The sequence below is a fragment of the Pinus tabuliformis genome, chromosome 2_1 (genome assembly GCF_031772625.1).
Source record: "Pinus tabuliformis cultivar Carrire ecotype Pingquan chromosome 2_1, CPIR1, whole genome shotgun sequence".
NCBI lineage: Eukaryota > Viridiplantae > Streptophyta > Pinopsida > Pinales > Pinaceae > Pinus > Pinus tabuliformis.
In genome coordinates, this window is record NC_142299.1 from 319,628,499 (window position 1) to 319,648,757 (window position 20,259).

Here is a 20,259-nt window from a genome sequence, read left to right on the forward strand (position 1 = left end):
TATCTCTAAGGAAGCTGGAGAAGTGCGAAGTGGGTCAAAAGACGCTGAAGGAAGTGTGAGTTGGGTCGAGTCTAAGGAGGAGAAGAAAATCGAACTTTTGGTGCCTCTCTCTCTTTGTTTCATACCCTAGTTTGGGAGGTCCAGGTCTTCCAAGTTTCGTTGATGCAGGAAGTTGCCTGATGCCGGAAATTGCTACATAGTCGAAGTTGCTGGAAGAGAGGTCGAAGATCTGGGAGGCTGACTTGGTGTGGAGGGAAGGTTTGGTCTTTGTCTAGGGTGAAGAGTCTCAAAGAATATTATTGAAAGGAAGAAAATTTTGACTAGGTTTTCCCTTCGAGGGGAGTTTTGCCCTGGCATAGTGCCTACATCTTGTGTCTCTTGTTTTGTGATCTTCATACAAACATAATATGGTAATTGCTTGATGAAAGATAAGATAATAAATAAGTAAAAGAAGCCAAAAATACTCACAAGTAATTATCAAGAAAGGAGAATCAAACCCTAATCTATTTACATTGATTTTCCAACATGGTATCAAAGCTAAGGTCAGGAAAAGTTGAAGATCACTTTGTTGGCATGGATTCTCCCTCTTTGATGAACTACATAAGAATGGGTATCAACACTGCTGGAAGCTGGATCAAGAAGGTCATTCATTACTTATTCAACGAGGTCAAAAGTCGAGGATTCTTGGCTGCTCTTACAAGTTCTCTTAATGGTGACAATGCATAGTATCATTGATAGTGGAGCATCAAGACACATGACAGGAGAAAGTAAACAACTTCATACACTATCAAAGGAGCCATCTTCTCATGCAGTGGAATTGGGTGACAACAAAAGCTATGTTGTTAGAGGCCTGGGATCAACATTGTTGAAGCTGGAAAATGGATTGAAGCTGCATCTCAACAACATTCTATATGTTCGAGGTTTGAAAAAGAATTTGCTTTCTATTTTTTGCTTAGAAGATAAAGGGGAAAGAGTTGTTTTTGTTCATGGAAAAGTATTGGTTTGGGGAAAAGACTCTAGCATTGATAAAGTTAGGGTTATTGGAGTTCGTGAAGGAAGCCTTTATAAAGAAATTACACCACCTCCTCAAGCTTTGGTTCATATGGAAATCAGTCCCATTGAACTATGGCATAGGAAGTATGGTCATCTACATTAAAAGGCCATCCCTTCTCTTAGTCAATTGGTTCATGGTATCCCTAATATGAAGTTAGATCATGAAGGTGTGTGCAAGGGATGCTCTTTGGGAAAACACACAAGAAAACCATTTCTGAATAGTGAAACTAGGTGTAAAGAGATATTAGACCTCATCCATTTTGATGTGTGTACACTGTAGACCCATGTCTGACAAATCACTTGGAGGTCATCTCTACTATGTGACATTCATTGATGACCATTCTAGAAAGACATGGCTCTACCTTCTCAAATCAAAAGATGAAGTATTTGATAAGTTCAAAGAGTTTAGGTCAGAAGTGGAAACCCTAACTGAAGAAAAAAAAAAAACTGTGAGGTCTAACAATGGTGGAGAATACACTTCGAAGGAATTGATTGCATATTGTAAGGAAGCAGGTATCAAGAGGGAGCTCATTGTTCCCTATAATACTGAACAAAATGGATTGGCCGAAAGAAAGAATAGGTCAATTAAAGAAGGCATTCGAACTATATTCCTTGATCAAGACCTACAAAAATTCTTATGGGGAGAAGCAACAATGGCAGTCGTATACATTCAAAATAGAAGTCCTCATAAGGGTCTTGATAATACTACACCCGAAGAAGTATTCACAAGAAAGAAACCGAGCGTGGATCACCTCTGAATCCTTGGAAGTTCAACATATATCCATGTTCCAAAGGACAAGCAAAAGAAGTTGGACTCTACAAGTATCAAGGGAATATTCATTGGATATAGTCTCTCCTCAAAAGCATATAGAATCTACATGAAGGAAGGAAGACACATTGAAGTAAGGAGGGATGTCATATTCGATGAAAATCAAGCATACAAGAAATCAAAGGATATTTCTATTAATTCTGATGGCGATGAAGTTCCCATGTTTGAAGAAGAAGAAGGAGGACCAAGTGAGCGTATTCAATCGATGGTCATTCCAACCACAAGGAAAAGACCAAATTGGTTAAAAGCCACATTAAAAGATGTTGAAGGACATGAAGCTGCGAAAGGAACCTTCAAGGAAAGTAAGAGTCCGAAGAGATATTTTGGTCATGCTACATATATGACGAAGTTGATTGAAGCCGAACCATCTACCATCAAGGAAGTTGCACATCAAGAGGTATGGAAGAAAGCATGCAGGAAAAATATCAATCCCTCATGAAGAATGGGGTTTGAGAAATCATTCCTAGACCTAGTGACAAATCAATTATCACATCTAAATGGATCTATAAGATCAAACATGTTGTTGATGGAAGTATAGACAAGTACAAAGCAAGATTCATTGCAAGGGGTTTCTCTCAAAAGGAATGCATTGATTATGAAGAAACCTTTGCATCCATAGCAAGGTACACTACCATTAGATCTATGGTTTCATTGGTTGCTACAATGGGTTGGAATATCCATCAAATGGATGTGAAGACCGCATTTCTGAATCAGACCATTGATGAGGAAGAGTATATCGAACTACCCGAAGGCTTTGAAGTTAATAGCAGGGACTCTCATGTTTGCAGATTTAAAAAGGCTCTATATGGTTTGAAGCAAGCACCTAGGGCATGGTATGCAATGATGGATGCATATCTACTTAGAATTGGGTTTGTGATCAGTTCTATTGATCTGAATCTCTACATCAAGGTCGTGAATAATGAGCCCATCATTATTCTATTATATGTGGATGTTCTATTCATCACAGGTGTAAAGCAAAGAATTCAAGAATGCAAGAAGATGTTGGCCGCTGAATTTGAAATGAAGGATCTAGGACTGATGCACTATTACCTGGGTCTAGAAGTATGGCAGAGACCTGGGGAGATATATTTGGGGCAAGGAAAGTACATCATCAAGTTGTTGCAAAAATTCAGGATGATGGATTCCAAGCTGATGACTACTCCTATGATCACCAATCTCAAGAAGTTGAGGGGCTCTGACTCTAGTCTCATGGATCCTACCTCCTATCGACAGTTGGTGGGTTCCCTAATGTATCTGGTAAATACTAGGCCAGATATATGTTTTGCAGTAAACATTATTAGTCAGTTTCAGTTAGAGCCTCGTCATGATCATTGGATAGCTGCCAAACATATATTGAAGTATCTTCGTGGCACTATACATCGTTGCCTAAAGTATGATAGTAAGGAAGTCAAGCTAATTGGCTTCACAGACTCTGATTAGGGTGGCAGTGAGATAGATGGAAGGAGCACTACCGGAGGATGTTTTAGTCTGGGAGTTGTTATGATCTCATGGATGAGTAGGAAGCAAGGTCCCGTTGCTTTTAAGTAGTGTTGAGGCAGAATATGTGGCTGCATGTGAAGTAGGAAAGGAAGTTGTTTGGTTAAGGAAGCTTCTGACATATTTGTTCGAGAAGTCTCTAGGTCCTACTGTGATTAATTGTGATAATCAAAGTTGTATCAAAATGTCTAGAGATCTCATGTTTCATGCTAGGACGAAACATATCAACAATAAGTTCCACTTTATTAGGAACTTGGGACAGGATGGGATCGTGAGGTTGGAGTATGTCTTGACAGATGAATAGGTAGCAGACATACTAACAAAGGCTCTTCCTAATAAGAAGTTTGAATATCTAAGGAACCTGCTTGGTTTGGTAGATATTGTTAATTGTATTGATGATAAGAATGTGGAAGAGATTTGTTGAGGCTTTGTGAGTGAAGCATTGCCTGGGAGGACATTTGTTGGAAAGGTGGCATTGGTCATTGAGCTCTGACACGCACCTAGATTTCTGGGTTTATGGTTAGCAAGCCTGATGGTACCTAGAGACGCTGAAAGATTGAGTCCATCTTATTCCCACCTGGATAGATTGCCTTGGTTAGGAATCTAGTCCATGGCATTGCAGTGCCTAAATTGTTGAGAGACCAATGGATAGATTGCCCTGGTCAGGAATCTAGTCCATGGCATTGCGATGCCTAAATTGATGAGAGACCAATGGATAGAATGCCCTGGTCAGGAATCTAGTCCATGGCATTGCGGTGCCTAAAGTTCTTCATTTTTCATATAGTTTGAGATCTTCCATTGTATTTGTATATTATGAATACCTCCCTAGTTAAGAGGGAGTGATGAAAAATGTAACTAGGTTCGGTCTTCATTCAATGTATTTGAGTCATCATGAAATGTACTTATCAAAAGAATAAAGAAAATAATTTTTATTATTGTAACAATGACTTATTAAAGCATTGGTTTCACGCTTGGGTCATCATTATATTAGTCAAAGTCCCCACTGTGGACTCCTAGGATTAATATTGAGTTTATAGGGTCATTGTATCTTCAAAGAGACCCTTCTTGGGCTTTTGAATCATGTAAAAAGGTTTAGTATTGAGTCAAATATGATTTATGTATCCTCCACACCAAGTCAGCCTAGAAGAGATCAAGTCGACCTAAGGAGACCTATTCAATCTCCCTTGAAGCCTATAAATAGAAGCAAGTCGAATTCATTAGGAGCATCTAATCTCAAGCTAGTTCGATATCTAAGGAAGTTGGAGAAGTGCAAAGTGGGTCAAAAAAAGCTAAAGGAAGTGCGAGTTGGGTGAAGTCTAAGGAGAAGAAGAAAATCGAACTTTTGGTGCCTCTCTCTCTTTGTTTTGTGCCCTAGTTTGGGAGATTGAAGTCTCCCGAGTTTCGTCGATGCTGGAAGCTGCTACATAGTCGAAGTTGTTGGAAGAGAAGTCGAAGATCTGGGAGGCTAACTTGGTGTGGAGGGAAGGTTTGGTCTTTGTCTAGGGTGAAGAGTCTCAAAAAATACTATTGAAAGGAAGAAAATTTTCACTGGGTTTTCCCCTCGAGGGGGGTTTTACCCTGGCATAGTGTCTCTTGTTTTGTGATCTTCATACAAACATAATATGGTAATTGCTTGATGAAAGATAAGATAATAAAGAAATAAAAGAAGCCGACAATACTCACAAGTAATTATCAAGAAAGAAGAATCAGAGCCTGGTCTATTTACATTAATTTTCCAACAGATTATGTATGGACCACCTAAGCAATTTGAGCGTCTTGTCTTTCTCCTTGAAGCACTACCTCTAAAGATGCACCCACCCCCTATCTCCAATGTGAAACTATTGATTTTTAAAGTGTTGTTCATGCTTGTCCTTGTGTTTCTATTGACACTTCCACAAAGCTTCCTAAACTTTATCATGTATTTTTGGATGTGGTCAATGAACCTGACAACGTGCCCATGTACAACAACCTCTTTTGTCGTCATTGCATTATGAATGGGAACCAAGATAGCTAAAGGATCCTTGGGCAAGAATCCAAGGTAGAATTCAAATGGTGAGGTATCTATGTATTGCACATTTTACAATTATAACTACATTGCACATACAAGATATCGGTATCCCAAGTTTTTAGGTGTTTATGGTTAGAAATTCACAATAAGTGAACCATTGTGCAATTTCCTACCTCAATTTTTCCATCTAATACATAATAAAAATAATAATCTAATTTAAGCTCATGGCCTAGCCAGACACCAAATTGATGTATAAGACCCCTTTGTTTGTCGGACAAAGGATATAGGCAGTACTCTTCAATTTAGTGTCCACAAATCCCCATAATGTGTAATGTCCCCAATGAATTAATTGCCACGGGAGGACGAAATAGCTTATCCAACCCCATAGGCTATAGTCTTGATAAAGGGGGAAAACCCAAATTATCCAATGTTTGGGTCAACATTGGGTAGATTTTGGGTCGGTTGGGGCAAAAAGCCCAAATTTGGGGGTTACACTTGCAACCCCTCACATTGGATGAAACCCATGGAGAAATCTATAAATAAAGGGGAGTTGGAGTCATTTAGGATCATCAATTTGAGCTTGATATCTCTGTTTTCTTGAGCTGAGGCTCTGAGGATTTAGGACCCCTTCTCCTTAATCATCTGTCTAGTTTCAGTGGAGTTGATCCCACCCTACCTAGACACCCTTCTTCTTGTTCTGGCATGAGTCATTGGAGTAGTCTGGTTTGGTTTTAGAGTTAAAAATTTTACTCCGTTCTGGTACGACATCTCTTGGAGAAATATTCATTTGTTTTGGCTCATTGCGACGCTTTTTGTTCAGCTAAGGGAATCTGACCTAGGTCTTGTTGAAGGGCAACCTAAGGCAATTCGTTGGCAATCTGAAGTAACTCGCTAGCTTTTCCTGAGGCAATTGGGTGGCAATCTGAGGCAAAATTTGATGGCATCTCTGAGACAAAACTCGGTGGCATCTCTAAGGGAGATTTGGTGACAATTCTAGGATAGTTTCAGTGGTTTCTAAGACAGTGATTTGGGGTCCATTCTGTTCAAGAGACTTGGCCCTCCTAAGGTTTTTGATACATGGCCACAGCGACAGAGCCACAAGATTTGAGCCCAATCTGAAGCAATTTGGTCGCATTCTGAGTTTGGTCTTCTCTCATGAGGCAGCAGGATAGTCATGAATAATGTTCCAGACAAGGGTATCTAGTTCGGGGACCTATGCTCATTTGCGCACTATAGTTCCAAGTCAGTTGGTTGTCCCATTTCCAATTGGGTGGCAGCGTGTTTCCTGGTGTATTTATGAGCATAGCAAATCAAAAACCAATCATCAGTTGACTGATCTGAGGCAAAACACCACTAAGCTTAAATCAAGCAGTCTATGAGTTCATAGAAGTAGACTGTAGAGTAGAGTTGTTATTGTTGTCGTTCACTGGATTTATTGTTATGTAAATTGAGACTATACTGTTGGATCAAGTGGAATTGGATAATCATACTATTCATTAAGCAATCCGCCCTAGTTTATTATGGTTTTGTGAGAATCATGTTATTGTGACAGTCTTTATATTGTGCATGCAACTGATTGTTATAAGAATTGATGAATGTTCAGTGTTGTTGCATAATTTAATTGGTGGAGAAAAAACTAGTTGCAGTAGAACCCTAAGGGTGAAAATACCCTAGAACATTACATAATGCCTACTAGAAATAACTTAATAATATATTATCATGATTCACGATAAAAACAGTAACAAATGATAGTAACCCAAAAGCACCCAAACTTTGTTAAAAAATCACTAAGCTAATTTATGTATTGTAACTTTCTTATTGCAAGGTATCATGACGATCATTTTTGTTGGAAAAATCCACTACTACCATGAGGGATTCATTGCTTGTACTAGTTGTTAGTTATTCTTTGAGGAAGTCCATCTAAATATACTTCCATGATTTGCTCAAGACTAGCAATAATACCTCACTTTTTACCACTCCATTGTACATAATTTGATATGTAAATATTGTTGGTGTGTGGATGTTTTTCTTGGATGTCAAGCCATGTGACCATTGTATGAAGAGACCCATGATGTATATGTGTAAACATGTTCTACAAGTTTCTAGTGAGGATCCCAAGGCTAAGGTCCCATTGGAGAATCATTATACACTTTTGTCATTTTAATATTTCATGAGTTTGGCAATCATAATATCATCATCATAGTATCACCAAGTCTTCCACGAGGACACGTCCCCAAAGGTGGGGTGTGCGCACCCCACATTTCCCACGCACCTGAGATGGGGAGACACCTGGGGAAACATTTCCCCACATCCCCCTTTTGGGGAAAGTTAGGGAGATGCAGGGGAAAAAGTTTCCTCAAAAGGAGTGCTTGTGGGATCCCCCCCTCAAAAGGGGTTGGGCATCCCGCCCTGAATTCTACTTGAAAACAATAATTGATAAGTGGGGAAGCAATTTATTCAACCCTAAGGCCCTAATAATGTTATGTAATTAACGGTAATGTTAAATTCTTAAAGTAGAAGGACGAAAATGAAAAATAAATGAAATTTAACATTACCAAATGCCCATATGTTGTCTAAAGCCTTGTTTGGACAGAAGATCCACTTCAGAGTTCCTTTCCTTGTAGATGTGGCAGCAAGAGATGAAATCAAAAGCGTGTTTTAACTGAAATATCTCTTCAAGCATTGGAAGCAGTGGGTGGTTGTCACTAAACCAGTTGATAACCATTAAGGAGTCCTCGAAAGCTTAGAGAGAAAGACAATCATATTCCAGAGCCCAACACATAAAAAGATTTAAAGATAGTAGTTTTGCATAATTGTTGGAACCCTTGTCCAGACCAATTTTTTATTTCAAAAAATGTTCATCATTAAAGAAAAGAATGAGATCCCCCCCAACAGATGCCATCCTCAGATGATGCTCCATCAAAATATGACGAGGGGATTTTTCGATTGATCTCTTCTTCTGAGATAATGTGAGGCGCATGGTGAGATTCGTTCAAAGGCAAGGCAAAATAAATCACTCCTATTTCAGCAACAATGAGTTTCGGAGCCGATGGAGTATCCTTGAACATAGCTTTGTTCCTAGCTAGCCAGATCAACCAACAAATGAGGGGTGGAATGTTTCTAAGAACATCATCAATTGGCGAATCCCACCAAGACTTCCACGCCTCAATGAAATTGTTGCCTCTCTAATCCATATTACATCCCAACAACTATTTGGTTTTAACCCAAATATTCAAAGAGAATGGGCAAAGTAAGAATAAGCGTGAGACGGGCCCCTCCGCATTTTTGCCAAGGACGCACTAGCTAGGGCCTTCTTTGTGTCTCTTTTACAAGTTGTCCCAAGCTATCACTTTATTTTTAATTAAGCACCAAAGGAACAATCTTGTCTTGGTTGAGCATACGAGCTTCCATATCGGCTGCCACTACCACATTGGATTTACCCTTAATCTGTCAACAACCTCAATGGATTTCATATGGAGAAAGTAGAATTTTAGATCTCACTCAAAATCCAACAAACTTAACAATTTTCAAGATTTCAAGATTTGGGTGACTGCAACGTTTCCATTAGATTGTATCATATATGAGGATATGGAACTAGCATTTAATCAAGAGCACCAAACCCTCTATTACCTCGATACTGGTGGCATTGATTATTGAACTCCTTTGTCATGACCCTACTAAAATTGTACCTGTCACTAACAAAATCTTGACTTGACACGTTAAGTTTTTCTACTTATTTTGCTTGGAGAGAGGATCCCAATATGCAATGATTTTGATGATATGTAGGTATTTGTTGTAACATGAATTATTTTGGACTATAGACGCCATCTAGAGTGATGGGCTGGTTGTAGGGGTTAAGGATAATCGTTCAAAACGAGAAACTATTGCTTCAAGTTTGGGTGGAACTTCTTCTTGGGTTTCCTTTGGAGTATCAGTCATCAACCTCCAAATTTAGCTATTCTGCTAAAATAGCAAAACTATTTAATTTACACGGTATATGGCAAAACTTCAAATTTTCCACGGAACCAAAAGGAATTAAAATCTCAGTTCATAACCTTATCGCGTCCAAAATTTAAATTAATTCACGTGCATCTTCCGACGCAATCACCATCAGATCTGACCCATCTAATCGAACGGCTATCGTGTCACCCGCTCACCAACTAGCTTGGCCGATCTCCACCGTCGATCAATCCCGCTTGATCCAACGGCTATCGCATAATCTCGCGTGAATTCTTGCACGATGCATAACAAGTCGAGAGCGCGCGAGAAAAGTGGTTTTCCCGTGCTACATGTCAACCCCTCAGGTTAATCCCGTGAATTTTCAAAATACCATTTACCACTTTGAGACCGCTCAAGACACTGCTTACACCTACAAAGACTGCTCTTCTATTCTGCACGTGGTTTTAATCTCCGCCATTCCTCTTCCGTCGATCTGGCCGATCCGACGGTTTTCGCTCTCCTTCTAGGTCTCTCACAAATTTGTCAGATTTCTTTGTTCCGCCAAGTTTAGTCTGTCTCTAAATTATATTTTGTGATCTTGAAACATATCCAGGCTATTAACGGTTCACTGTAATTGAAAAATTCAAGAAATAACAACACAGGGTTCATGTGAATTCAACCCTATAGATTCAATTTTGAAATCAAATAACTTCAGAACTATTTCGAAGGAAATTTAAGAGACCTCCGAGATTTGACCATCCATGCACAGTATTCACAAAGATACAGAGAGATTCCAAATTTTACATTCCAATCCTCTTTAGCCAAAATCCCATTCTACTAATTCAAAACTTACATAAATACCTGTACATACAACAATCAAATCCTAAATCAATGGATCGAATCTGCCTAATCCTAGATAATATCTAATCTGCATGATATTCTCCTCAAGAATCTCAACTAAGCCTAAATACTTGAATTAATTACAAGATAATTCAAATCCCTGAATTCTAGCTCAAATCCTATCTAGAAAGCTTTGTAAAGTGACAGCTAAAGGATCCCACTCCTTTGCTTGTAAACTTTTTTGTTATTTTTGGAATAAAATTCAAAGTCTTTTGTCTTCAAGCCTCATGCTCCTGCATCATAGAGCCTCTTTGTGGATGTATTTTTGGTTCAAATATGGATTGCACTCACTGCTATCTTGATTACATGCACCCTTGCTATATATATGAGAAACTTTGCATAGTTGTGTATAACAGTTTGGATTCATATGGATGAACATGAATATTTATATATTTTTTTGATTGATCAGTTTTTGATCTGGTTTTTTTTCCACCTTCCAATTTTGGGGTCAACCAATTCGATCGCTAGTCCAGTTCTGTTAACAATGGTTTATTGTCCATCACTAGTCTAGTGTTGAATTTCTCTTCAATGCTACTCCCCCAATCATGGACTTAGTTGATCTCTAGCTTCTTCTAGAATCATTCCCACCATGATCTCTCTTCGATTTATGTCAAAGAAGAGACTTAATAGTAGACTTTATGGTTGGCTATGCATAACCAAACTCTCTTATTTTTTCTTACTAGAATGTTGAAAGTATGTTGCTACTCCATTGAATGTTGAGAGCGTGTTCCTACTCCATCGAAGCTAGTGTTCACTTTACATGATCAAAAAGATAACGTTAGACCACATCTCAAGGTCAATTGCACATCAGACCTCAACGTTGCCAAAGTAAGATGAAACTCATTTTAACAAAATAAAAAAAACACACAAGAAACTACTTGCATTGGTTTTGAAAAGATAGTCAGCTTTATAAGCCCGTAACCATTAGGATTGGCTACGGAGGTTATCCCAATTATTTTCTTACTAGAATGTTGAGAGTATGTTGCTACTCCATTGAATGTTGAGAGCGTGTTCCTACTCCATCGAAGCTAGTGTTCACTTTACATGATCAAAAAGATAACGTTAGACCACATCTCAAGGTCAATTGCACATCAGACCTCATCGTTGCCAAAGTAAGATGAAACTCATTTTAACAAAATAAAAATACACACAAAAAAATAATTGGGATAACCTCCGTAGCCAATCCTAATGGTTACGGGCTTATAAAGCTGACTATCTTTTCAAAACCAATGCAAGTAGTTGCACAGAAGTTATAATAATAGATTGTAAGTCTAATTGTTTATATCATAGATGAAATCCATAATAATTGCTGAGAATCCCAAACATATTAAATCAGCAATAATCGGAACATAATTGGGAAAAACCAGTCAATTTTGGTCAGCTTGTAGTGCTAAATCGTAGATGAAATCATCAGGATTAGTGTTAAATGAAATAATTGGGATTATTTCCAAATATTCACTACGTCGATTGCATCAAGATTAGTCAGGATTGATTCAATTAATGCGAGATTATTTCATATGTGTGCGTGGGGGAGGACCCAACGGGTTAACTTAATTAGTTAATTAGTTGTCAGCAGCATTTGTTTGAATCCCTCTAAGTATATGCATCACTTTATGCCAATGGATATATAAGAGATGACATTCAATGAATGTAGGAAAGCATCCTTGGATTTCCCTAGAAATTTTCTCTCTCACACACATATATATAAGACACCTCATAACTGGGTTGTTCAAGCACCGAAAAAGAAAAAAAAAAAATCGAAACATAACATCTTTTATCAAATGTGTCATTAAATTTGATTTTCAATATTGCAGAGAGAAGAGGTCATATAAACTAGCTACCAGCTAGGTCTCATAGGAATAGAAACATGTGTGTCACCCCAGTGTTGGGTACAAGAAATGAGAAACCACAGAGACAGGAAACGCGTTTCTAGAAACATTAGGTAGTCTACCAAGGAAACCACACAAAATTGGGTAACACTGGGAAACGGCTTCCGTGATCAAAGAATTTCAAGCAAAATCTCTCTTGAAAGCCTTCTATATTTTTCTTCTATTCGTTGACGTGCTACTACGTTTTAAAAAATCTAGACACTGGAACAGGGTTGATTTCCACTTCAACTGGCTTTTATTTTACATATTAGAGTTAGGGTGCACTTATATTGTTAGTGTAGGTCCCTTTTTTTCATTTAGAACATAACCAAAAAAAATTGAATAATTGCTGGAAACTGGCAGCAGTTTTTGGAAACTTCACCGAATTTATGACTTTTTTGGAGAAAACTTGTTCTTCTGAGATTAAATGCCTGACTCCGATAGGAAAGAAGACCACCGATTACTTACCGGGCCTTTCTTCTAGGGCCGACCCAGTCCCGCCAAGGGGTGATGATGACGAGTCCTCCACGTCATCCATGGAACATCGTGTCCGAATCTTTGGGCGCCACGTCGAATTCCTGAATTTCTCTGAAACCGCTCGCAATGAGAGTTCTCCCCAGACGATTCCACGGAGAACGCATGTCGTCTTGACGTGGAATGGAGAAGATAATTTGGGGAGGCAGCTACGGCAGTGTGCCAGAGATCCAGACCTGGGAACGTCATGGAACGAATTAAGAACCGTTTGCGACAACCCAGCCATGTTTGTGAGTCTCAGTCTGATTCTGCCGCCCCTGCTTTCTTCATATTTCAATGCTTCATCCCCTCCTTAATCTCCACCTTATACTTTGTGAAGATAATTTCATTGGAGTGAAGTTAGATGACGGTGGTAATTATATGGTTTTCATAATTCACAATCGCTATAAAACAAAAGGTGATTGTGAATTATGAAAACCATCTAATTACATATGGGACAAAAACAACATGCATTATCTTTCATAAAAGTTTTATGTTAACATTAAATCTGCTTAATTGTCCCTCTTTTTTCATATATATCTTTGTAATATAAATGGTTATCTATCATTATTACATTATTTTTATAACAATAATGTATCATTTTTTTCTTTCAAAACATACCAGTTATGGTCTATGTACTAGCAAAAAAAACAAAACAATAAGCCAAAAAAAAAACCTAGTGGGATCTATCTCTATGTTATCTATAGTATTTTAATACTCCTCAAATTTTGTTCAATTTTATAGTCAAAAGCAGAGAATTTGATCTCCCCTGTCGATGTAGGACATCCTTCCTTGGACAGATAATCTACAACCAGGTTTTGTTCCATGTATATATGGGCGAAAGATATTCTCTGAAAAGTCCGCTCCAATGTTCTAATACGTTGCATCCAATTTGAGAGAGAAGGCGAATCAAAATGAGAAAGCCCCAAAACCCAATCGATGATTCCTTTTGAATCACCAAACACATCAATCTCATCAATATACTAAGCCATTTGGCGCAAATGAGGACTCCCCGAAGAGCTAAAATTTTGGCACGGATGTTAGTACCCATGTTGGGTCCCTATAATACTAGTGATTACCCCATTACTATTGTAGTTATACCCCTTATTTATATTGTTGTGTCCCCATTACCCCCATATTGTTATTAATGTGCCCATAGAATCCCTCTATTGTTATTTTTGTGGCTTTATATTATTATTGTTAGGTCGGCTGAATTATATTGTGACTCCATAGACTCCTATATATAGAAAGGAGGTTTTGTCATTTGAATCATCCAAGAATTGTTCATTTATGTAAAGTAAAGGAGGTTGCCCCCTCGAAGAGGCTGAATTCTAAGGCGTTGATCTATCTTTTCTGGAGCTGGTTTCATAACATTTGGTATCAGAGCTTTGGATTCTAGGGTTTCGTGCTCCAAACAGGTCATCGTGGCATTTTCGCTATAACTTTTTTTATGTGACGTTTCAGAAGTCGTAAAAAAAATCCATTTGAGAAGAAATCGCGCTGAACCTTGGGTCCGAATTTCAGAGCTTTTCGCGCGATATTTTCGAAGATATGATCTCAGGAAGTTGGTCTTTTTGCAGACTCCTGAATTACACTCAAAACAGGTGACCTGGGGAAAATCGTCATAACTTTCTTTCTGAGCATCGGATTGAAATTTCGTAAGAAGGTACAGAAAGAGGACGGATTGTAGTTTTCTTTTATATATTTTTTAGAGTCAAAGGTTGAAACAGTGACACGTGGCACTTCATACAAGTTCGCTCTACTGAACTAGTCTATAATCAGGTCACTGCGGAAGATTGTGCATAACTCTTTCTTGGAGAATCCAATTTGGTTCAGACTAGTGGCATTGGAAAGAGGACATAGAAGGCTACTACAGGTCACAATTTCAGAACTGGATGATTCGAAATTACAGAGATACATCAGATTCAATATCAGGCTTCTACAAAGTAAAAAAAGGTGTGTAGTTTTTATTTTTTATTTTTGCATAAGCTTGGTTTGAAGGAATTCAAAGGGCATAGTAAAGCATTATTATCGGTAACTGATGCCCCGAGGAAAGAAAATGCAAACACCTAGTAAGGAACCTGAAAGCTCTAGCATGACTCATGAAGAAGAGGAAGAAATGCTACATGATATATCAAAATTACAAGAACAAGTGCAACAAATGTCACGCTCACAAAAGCTAACAGATGCTAAGATAAATGGCGTGGAATCTAAGATAAAGGGCATGGAAGCTAAGATGGATGATCTGAAGACAGATTTGAGGACAGATTTGAAGACAGACATGGCAGATTTGAAGACAGATTTGACAAATTTTCTACAAGAAATACTTACTAATGGTGAAAAGGTTGTAAAGGAAACTCATGATGAGAACAAAAGAAATGTTAATCATGATTCCATAGACTCTAATGTTGGATCGAAGACCCACCATATTCCAAAAATCGATATGAGGAAGTTTGATGGCAAGGATCCCGCCACATGGATATTACAGATGGAGCAATTCTTCGATCTCAATAATGTGCAAAACACACAAAAGGTACGTATGGCAACTTTATATTTGGAACCAAATCAGTTTGTATGGTATCAATGGCTTTGCTCTCGTAAACAATTTATCACTTGGGCAATTTTTACGGAAGAATTGATAGCACATTATGAGGATACAAAAAGCAACACTTTTTTTAGCCAATTGATAAGTCTCAAACAAAAGGGTTCAATAATGGAGCACATTGAGGAGTTCCAAAAATTGAACATAAGGGTAAAAGATATTCCAGAGGAGCATAGGATTGATGTGTTCATAGGGTCTTTAAAGGATAATATCCAACATGATGTTCGCCTTTGGGAACCTGATTCATTAGAGAAGGCATTCAGGTTAGCAAGAAAAATGGAAAGCAAAATTATGGCAACCAGGAAGCATACCACTCACAACTATAAAGACGGAAGTGTTGTTGCCCCTAGTCTTCCACAACCTATAAGGTTGACACCACAACAATTGGAAGAAAAAAGAGCAAAAGGGCTTTGTTACAGTTGTGATAGCAAATACACTAAAGGTCATAAGTGTGCTGAGAAGAAATTATTCTACATAGATTGTGAAGAGGAAGAAGAAAAGGAGCAAGAAAGGTCAAAAGAAGAGGATATACTCCAGGAACAAAGCCTAGATGAAGAACAAATAAATCCGACCATATCTTGTAATGCATTGGCGGGAATTACCACTCCTCAAACCATCAAGATAGAAGGACAAATCAAGAAGAAAAAGGTAATAGTGTTGATTGATTCAGGAAGCACCCACAATTTTATTCATTGTAGGGTAGCAAAAGAATTGAATTGCTTCCTATATCCAGCACCAGAGTGTCAAGTGATGATTGCAAATGGAGGAACAATAAATTGCTCTGGAAAGTGCCATAATATCAAGCTATCCATGGGAGAATATGTATTGACTAGCCCAATGCTTTCCATTCCAATGGGAGGTGCTGATGTTGTACTAGGAGTCCAATGGCTACAATCCTTGGGTACAATAGCTTTTAATTTTCAAGAACTTTTCATCAAATTTTCTGTGGAAGGAAAGGAAGTTGAATTAAGGGGTATTGCAGGGAAACCAGGAAAGATAATCAGCTCTAATGGTATGACAAAGCTTCTAAAAAAGGAGCAAAGAGGTGTAATTGCACAATTATGTTCGCTAGATGTTTCCACATTGGAATCATCTATTTCTCCAGATCTCCAAAAAGTCCTGGACAATCATTCCAAGGTATTTGAGACTCCCAAAGGTCTCCCACCTATGCGTGATCATGATCATGCTATTCATCTGATTCCAGGAAGTGTTCCTCCAAACATCAGGCCGTACAGATATCCCTATGTCCAAAAAAGTGAAATTGAACGTATGGTTGCAGAAATGCTAGAGGCTGGTATAATTCAACCGAGTCAAAGTTCTTTCTCTGCTCCAGTAGTATTGGTGCACAAGAAGGATGGATCATGGCGCATGTGTCCGGATTATAGGGAGCTCAACAAGCTCACTATTAAAGATAAGTTCCCCATTCCTGTCATTGATGAATTACTGGATGAATTGCATGGATCAATTTACTTCACCAAGTTGGATCTTCGTTCAGGATATCATCAAATCAGAATGAAGATTGAAGACATTCCGAAAACGGCATTTAGAACTCATGAGGGTCATTATGAATTTTTGGTCATGCCTTTTGGCCTTACCAATGCACCTTCAACATTTCAAGGTTTGATGAATTCAATTTTCAAACCATTCCTTAGAAAATTTGTGTTAGTATTTTTTGATGATATACTAATCTACAGCAAGTCTTGGAAGGATCATGTTGAACATGTTGACAGGGTGCTACAACTATTGGAGGAGAAACAATTATATGCAAAAAGATCCAAATGTTTCTTTGGAGTCCAGGAGGTGGAATATTTGGGTCATATTGTATCTCATGAAGGAGTTAAGGTAGACCCTAGCAAAATTAAAGCCATTAAGGAATGGAAAATCCCCACATCCATAAAGCATCTGCGAGGATTTCTTGGGTTGACAGGGTATTATCGCAAGTTTGTTAAGAATTATGGGAGAATAGCAGCACCTCTAACAACATTATTGAAGAAAGATGCATTTTCATGGACTCCGGAAGCAACAAAGGCCTTTGAACATCTTAAAGAGGCAATGTGCCAAGCACCGGTCTTAGCTACACCGGACTTCACAAAAACCTTTATTGTGGAATGTGATGCTTCAGGAAATGGAATTGGTGTTGTTCTAATGCAAGATGAAAGACCCATTGCTTTTGAAAGTCGTCCAATCAAGGGAAAGTTTTTAAGCAAAGCTATTTATGAGAAGGAAATGTTGGCAATACTCCATGCACTTAAGAAATGGCGACCCTACCTAATGGGAAGACACTTCAAGGTAAAAACGGATCATGATAGCCTTAAATACTTTTTAGAACAAAGATTATCCTCTGAAGAGCAACAAAAGTGGGTCACAAAGATGTTGGGTTATGACTTTGAAATCATCTACAAAAAAGGGAAGCAAAATGTGGTGGCAGATGCACTCTCAAGAAAGGATGAGGATGTGGAAGCATTGTTGTGCGCCATTTCTATTATCCAACCAGATTGGATAAATGAAGCAAGGGAGGAATGGAAGAATGACGAAGAAGTGTGGGCACTTATTCGAAAGCTACAACAAGATTCCAGTACGTCTGATACATTTAGCTGCAAAAATGATTCGTTATGGTACAAAGATCGCTTATACCTCTGTAAGAATTCCCAGCTAAAACAAAAGATTCTTATGGAATTGCACACTTCTCCCTTAGGAGGGCACTCAGGATTTTTAAAAACTTACCACAGGGTTAAGAAGGAATTTTTTTGGGATGGCCTTAAATCAGATATTCAAAAGTTTGTGGCAGAATGTTTGGTTTGCCAACAAAATAAAGTTGAAACAATTAAGACACCGGGTCTATTACAACCTTTATCCATTCCAAGCCAACGTTGGGAGGAGGTTTCAATGGATTTTATCACAGGTTTACCCAAGTCTGAGGGAAAGAGTGTCATCATGGTGGTAGTTGACAGACTTACCAAGTATGCACACTTTTGTGCATTATCACATCCATTTAAAGCCAGTACAGTTTCTACTGCATTTATGGAAACAATTCAAAAGCTACATGGAAACCCAAAGATTATTGTAAGTGACAGAGATCCCATTTTCACTGGAAATTTTTGGACAGAATTATTTTCTTGTCTTGGTACTCAGTTAGCTCATAGCTCATCTTATCATCCTCAATCTGATGGGCAAACTGAGATAGTAAACAAATGTTTGGAAGGATATCTTCGTTGCTTTGTATCTGATAAACAGACACAATGGGTCAAATGGTTGCCTCTGGCTGAATGGTGGTATAACACTTCCTTTCATACAGCAACAAAAATGACCCCATTTATGGCACTTTATGGGTATCAACCACCATCCATCACATCATATTTAAGAGAAAATTCTAAGGTTCAGGCAGTGGAACATCACATCGAACATCAACAACAAGTCCTCCAACTCTTAAAGGATAACCTCGTGTTGGCACAGAATAGAATGAAACAACAGGCAGATCAACATCGCAGTGAAAGAAGTTTTGATGTAGGTGATTGGGTATTCCTACGGCTACAACCATATAAGCAAATGTCCCTCAAGCAAGCTAAGAAGGATAATAAATTATCACCAAAGTATTATGGTCCGTACAAGGTGTTGCAAAAGATTGGTACTATGGCATACAAATTGGAGCTTCCTGCAGCTTCTCGATTGCACCCAGTTTTCCATGTTTCATGCTTAAAGAAGGTTATAGGCGACAAGCTCCCAGTTCAAACAATATTGCCAGAACTTGACGAGGAAGGAAAAATTATATTGGAACCGGAAGCAGTTATAGAAACAAGAACTCGACAGCTACGAAATCGATCAATTTCAGAGTACCTTATCAAGTGGAAGAACTTATCCGCTGAAGATTCCACATGGGAGGATGAGAATTTTATGCAAAAGTATCCTGAACTACTCAAGCGTTGAGGACAACACTTTTTGAAGGAGAGGGGCATGTTGGGTCCCTATAATACTAGTGATTACCCCATTACTATTGTAGTTATACCCCTTATTTATATTGTTGTGCCCCCATTACCCCCATATTGTTATTAATGTGCCCATAGAATCCCTCTATTGTTATTTTTGTGGCTTTATATTATTATTGTTAGGTCAGCTGGATTATATTGTGACTCCATAGACTCCTATATATAGAAAGGAGGTTTTGTCATTTGAATCATCCAAGAATTGTTCATTTATGTAAGTAAAAGAGGTTGCCCCCTCGAAGAGGCTGCATTCTAAGGCGTTGATCTATCTTTTCTATCTTTTCTTGAGCTGGTTTCATAACAACCCATGTCACTAACCCACTAGAAATGGTAATACCTACTAAGCCACAAGGCAATATAAGCATTACAACCACAAATCCTATGTGAAGATGCCTCGTCAAAAAATCCAACAAGGAAACTAAGCCACACCTCCTTATATTGGACAGATCTCTTAGCCAAGATCTTCTTTCTAGGGCCAATGTCCTCAAAATAAGATACAATCTTACAAATTGTGCCTCACACATCTACCTCAATATGTTCAAAAGTCTTTGAATTTCGACTTCTCCATATTCCCCAAAAAATATAAAAGGGCAAAGCATTGTATAGCTTGTAATCTTCAAACCAGTGTGTGAGACATTCCTCAATCGAACTCATATCCCAAACTGCAACAATATTGAGTATATGTATAACCCTATACCAAACCGAAATCATGAAGGAGCTTGTGAGAAATAGATGCCCCGCATCCTCAATATCTAACATGCAAATAACACATCTCCCAAGTCCCACAAAACCTCTTTTAAGGAGATTCTACCAAGTGAGAATTTTGTTATGTAAAACCAGCCAACAAAAACATTTTAGTGTTTGTGGGATATCCCATTTCCATGATTTATGAACCCATAAAAAGTCATCCAATGAGCTACAAACTAGAGAGACCAGGTTGTATACCTCTTTAACCGAAATTTGTCCCTTATATATGCAACCCTCCCATGCCAAATGATCCCCTTTCTCAGAAAGAGAAATGTCAGCTAAGCTTATCTGTAAAAAATGTATTTTTCCCATTCTACAGCTAA

The 20,259-nt window shown here is 38.3% G+C and overlaps 1 protein-coding gene across 1 annotated transcript in view; it reads right to left on the reverse strand.

Annotated features, from left to right (window-relative positions):
• The window catches only part of LOC149200137 (sec-independent protein translocase protein TATC, chloroplastic-like), a 132,499-nt gene extending 119,565 nt beyond the window's left edge, over nucleotides 1–12,934 (reverse strand). The window contains exon 1 of the mRNA XM_089402605.1: nucleotides 12,563–12,934. Coding sequence (XP_089258731.1) covers nucleotides 12,563–12,854 — 292 coding nt within the window. The 5' untranslated portion in view covers nucleotides 12,855–12,934. The remainder of the gene's footprint in view (nucleotides 1–12,562) is intronic.
• Nucleotides 12,935–20,259: the final 7,325 nt, after the last annotated feature.